At 34.9% G+C, this 4,754-nt stretch overlaps 1 protein-coding gene across 1 annotated transcript; it reads left to right on the forward strand.

Annotated features, from left to right (window-relative positions):
* Positions 1-771: 771 nt before the first annotated feature.
* Positions 772-4,477, forward strand: LOC126691505 (alpha carbonic anhydrase 4-like). Its single transcript, XM_050386538.1, has 7 exons — positions 772-877; positions 1,623-1,840; positions 2,296-2,402; positions 2,519-2,624; positions 3,118-3,276; positions 3,387-3,440; positions 4,388-4,477. The coding sequence occupies exons 1-7, from the start codon at positions 775-777 to the stop codon at positions 4,475-4,477; spliced, it is 837 nt and encodes a 278-aa protein (XP_050242495.1). The 5' UTR covers positions 772-774.
* The last annotated feature ends 277 nt before the right edge of the window (positions 4,478-4,754 follow it).

A 4,754-nucleotide genomic window follows, 5' to 3' on the forward strand; every position in this document is an offset into this window, starting at 1 on the left:
TGTCACTATTGAGAAGTTGAAGCTGTGCGCAGCTTCAATTGGTCTTCTAGCTTGAGGACAGGAGGATGAGTTGCAGGGATGAGGGACTGTGTTATGGAGGATTGTGGCTAATGCTTGCAGCTTGTGAGCCCTTAAGGGCTAAGGTGGAGCTGATGGAGGAGTTTGCTCGTGTAGCTTGATCAATTCAAGCCAAGGTGGAGATTTGTTGAAATGGGCTGTATGTGTGACTTGAATTGTCAAGCCCAAGTCCACATAAGTTGATAGAATCCTAGTTGAAAAGGGAATCCCACTCCAGCCGACTTTTGACATATATATATATATATATATATATTAGGTTTTGTGTAGCATAGTGTAGCCGTGAGATTAAACATAAAGAAAATTCCAATTAACCTAGTGAGCAAGCCGCATGAGAGAAAATAGAGAAAATAGAGGCAGTCAACTTCTATTCTTATTTTTTCTGTGAGAGAGTGCTAGGGTGTAATTGGGATTTGGGTTTCTTGAGAGTGTTCTTGTGCACTATTGTATTTTCCCTGATAATAGTGAAATCCCTGCAACTCCGTGGACGTAGGCAAATTGCCGAACCACGTAAATATTGTCTTGTGCGTGTGATTATTTTCTTTGACGTGTGTTTTCTCTATTTGTTTTGTTTCTCACAAGTTAGGAATTTTTGGTTAAATTCCCTACAAACATAGGCAATGCTAAAGCTTTAAACACAAACACCAACAAATAAGGCCAAGCAACAACGACAACAACAACAACAACAACAAAAAAACCATGACCTTCTTCCACACCAACCCCAGTATCATTTTTCTCTTTCTCATTTCTCTCATTCTCTCGTCCCACCTCTACAATGTCTCTGCAGATGACTCTGAAGTGGGTATGTTATCTCCTCTCTTCTCTCTATTATATAGTTTTTTTTTTTTTTTTTTTGAAGTTAGGATGAATGCAAAGTGCAAACATATTGTTGTGTCACTTCATCTTCAAGGACTCTAATAGGATTTTGCTGGTCTTTTTATTTTTTTTATATTATAATTATAATTATTATTTGAGATTTGAAGGAATGGCTTCTTACTTTCTTTCCATTTTCAGCATGAACACAAAAAAGACAACAAAAACAAAATCCAACTCCTTTTTTTTGGGTTAATGCTTGAGAATAAAGTAGGCATTAGCTTCTTTCCTACTTCTTGCATCAGGTTCCAAGGCCAAGAGAAAAACAAGGAAACAATCTTATTCTCTTTATGTTTGAGAAAATAAGATGCTCTCTCTCTCTCTCTAGGCTTTTACTTCACTTTCTTGATAGACATATACTTTTTTTTTTAGAAAGAGTTTTATACTTATGGCGTCCGCTCCCGATAATAGATCTTTATCAAATTCGCTATATGTTTGCAAATGGACTTGTTATCAGTGCTTATCAACCATCCTATTTATGATATGACAAAATAACAATTGGTACTGCATTTAGAAAGAAAAATTTTGATTTTTTATCTTGAAAAAGATATGGAAGATAAAATGGGAAGTTTTAACACACTTCTAACCAATTGAGCCAGAGTGTAAGATCATAAAATATCAGATCATGATTACTTTGAATTATTGTATTTAAATAATCTTTTCATGCCTTGCAGAGGATGAATCTCCATTTGCTTACCTTGAAGACACTGGTAAAGGCCCAACGAAATGGGGCAACATAGATCCACTTTGGAAAGCTTGTGGTAATGGAAAATTGCAATCTCCCATTGATCTTCTGAACAGAAGGGTGCAGGTTTTTCCTAGCTTGGGGAAATTAAAAGGGGATTACAAACCAGCTCAGGCTGTTGTGAAGAACAGAGGACATGACATTTCGGTGAGCTGCCAGCCTGCTACTGAAGCTATACTTTGTTATCCTTTTTCATGGTTTTAATTTTTATTAAGTACCAATTTGGTTAATGTTTGTAAGCTTAATCTAATGAATGTTTGAGTTACATACCCACCAACTTGGACAGGTTAATCATTCAACGATCAGCCTATTCTGTTTATAGAAATATGCATCACATGGACAATTTATATGATCCATATAAGCTTTAACTCCTTAAATATGTAAAGGGATAATTCTATTGCACACACACAATGGGTGCAACAAACATTGCCTAAGATGCAAGTATGTGTGTGCATGGGTATACACACATACATATATATTATCTCATGAGGGTTTCGAAGTAGTAATGGTAAAACATTTCCTTACTTATATCGAGTAATAGATGTACAAAATGAGTTTAAATATATCGATCTTTTTATTATCTATAATGGATGTTTCGTCAGATGGCTTGGAAAGGAGATGCCGGACATATTAACATAAATGGGACTGACTACAATCTGCAACAGTGTCATTGGCATTCACCATCTGAGCACACGTTCAATGGATCAAGGTTTTTGTTTGCCTTCTTTTTTTCATTTGATACATCTACGGGCGAATTGATTTTTGTACAACCCACTCCAAACATTGATTTTGTTTCCATACAAAAATCTAATCTTATGTTTTCAGGTTTGACTTGGAGCTCCATGTAGTTCATCAAAACCCCAGTACTAACAAGATAGCTGCTATTGGAGTTGTTTACAAATATGGCCGCCCTGATCCCTTGCTTACAAACGTATTTAGATGGTTTTCTTTTCAGTTTCTTCTAGAAATGAATAAATGCATATGCACATATTTATGTACAATATATTGAAATAAATGCATCACATTGTTTATTAAAACTATAGTTATGAGATGGATGTTATTGCAACTTTGCAAATTTGGCCCCATGTCCCCTTCCTTACAATGGAAGTATTCATTCAAGAGCTAAAGTTTTAAGTTCCCCAGAAGTCACATTACACACCCTTCATTTTATCTCTTTGACAATAAATTATAGAAATTGATTAAGCATCCATAAGGATTCATTTTTGGGTTATTTAAAATGGTTTGGAATGCAAAAGTAATAGCATACTTTTCACGTATATGCATTAGAAGAGTATTGCTCATCATGAATGAATCAAAATCTTAGTTTGACATGTGATTATTTCTTCCTATGAATTTTCTTGATTATTGATTTTCTTTATGCCCACCAACCCCCCCCCCCCCCCCCCCCCCCTCCTTTTCTGAAGTTGTTCCACCACATAAAGTCAGTTGGGAAAGAAGAGATAGATTTGGGGATGATGAACCCAAGAGCTATTAATTTTGAGAGCAAAGAGTATTACAGATACATTGGTTCTCTTACAGTTCCTCCCTGCACTGAGGGTGTCACTTGGACAATAGTCAAGAAGGTCCTTCGCTAAGCACACAATTTTCTCAACCAATAAATGAAATATTGGTTCTGTTACCTTTTCCTTTACTCCATATATGCACTTTCCAACATACAACTTCTCTTTTATAGGTGATGACAGTTTCAAGGGAACAAGTGGCAGCATTAAGGGGAGCTGTTCACGATGTAAGTGTTTCTGAACTGGGATGACATCATTTTGATTAAATACTCCACAGAAATTAAGGATGTGCAGGACTAACCCTATAAGAATGATGATATAATCATAAGCTTTTGTTATTTAACTAAAAATCTGAATTTGATGTGACCTACGAGTTCCCAATCTGACCTTGCATTTTGTCAATTTTTTCGAAGAATAGTATAACAGCTAATTGACAAGTTATTTATGATAATCATTTCTAAATCAAAAATATCTATCAGATGCAAGATAATTCTCAATATAGGATATTCTAGTTGATTTAATCAAAATGTCTTTTTTGGCGTTGGAATCTCTGAAGTGGATGGTGGTCCTATACAGACATACAGTGGTTGCCACCGCCTGCTTTTTGAAAGATGTCACAATGGTTGTTCTGAGATTTAAAAGATAATTACAAAGATGAAGCTTTATTATTGACCAACATATTTTCACTCTTCCACATGAAGCTAGGCCTTTTGGCTTATTTTACTGGAACTCTAACCGCTGATGTTTGAAGAACTTTTTCCAAAATAAAGAGAAAAATTAATAATTACTTTGCTTTCAAGTTAAAAACTAAAAAGGGAAATGGGAAGCCAATCTTTAATGTTTGTTTTTGTTCACTTTGATATATGTATATAATATGTATTAAGGTAGATGGGTTTGAATCTTCTGAAACATTTACTGCTGGTCTCGGGAAAGCTACTAATGGACAATGGCGCATCATTTGATATAATTAATGCATGAATCAGTAAATACATCAGTCATAAATTAAGGGAAACAATATAAAAACTAGCAAATGATGAAGGAAATGTAACAAACAATTTTCCTCTAAATTGCCGATTCACTTTAAGCCAATGTGTATGCTTTTGTCTTGACCAAGAAGGAAATTTATTTTCAAAGACATTGTTATTAAATTGATTGCTGGTTTGTTCTTTTTTAGGGATTTGAGTCAAATTCAAGGCCAACTCAGGAATTGGGTGAAAGAGAAGTTCGCTTTTACACGGAAAAGAAGAATGTAGGTTCTAATTAGGTTTCCATAATTTGAATATAGAAGTAATACTTGCTGAACCACATAATTGCATTGTCTCCAAATAGGAGATTTTTACACACACCAACTAGAATGCCTTCCCTGTGTGTCTTGGAACAAAGATGTTGTTACATGTTCAGCAGGTAAGTGAAATAAAAATATGAAAATTGACATTTTTTAAGTTTCAAAGTAAATGTTACACCATTTGAAATAAGAAATTAGGAGCAGTTTACCATGCGGTTCATGCAAACATTGTTATCATACATTCCTCATAAGGATG

The sequence above is a fragment of the Quercus robur genome, chromosome 7 (genome assembly GCF_932294415.1).
Source record: "Quercus robur chromosome 7, dhQueRobu3.1, whole genome shotgun sequence".
In the NCBI taxonomy this organism is placed as follows: domain Eukaryota; kingdom Viridiplantae; phylum Streptophyta; class Magnoliopsida; order Fagales; family Fagaceae; genus Quercus; species Quercus robur.

What these genes read in the sequence shown, in the direction of transcription:
- LOC126691505 (XM_050386538.1), top strand. Translation starts at nt 775, where the DNA reads ATGACCTTCTTCCACACCAACCCCAGTATCATTTTTCTCTTTCTCATT. An exon ending in CACACGTTCAATGGATCAAG is followed by an intron (nt 2,403 to 2,518) that starts GTTTTTGTTTGC and finishes TTATGTTTTCAG; the next exon opens with GTTTGACTTGGAGCTCCATG. An exon ending in CTGATCCCTTGCTTACAAAC is followed by an intron (nt 2,625 to 3,117) that starts GTATTTAGATGG and finishes CCTTTTCTGAAG; the next exon opens with TTGTTCCACCACATAAAGTC.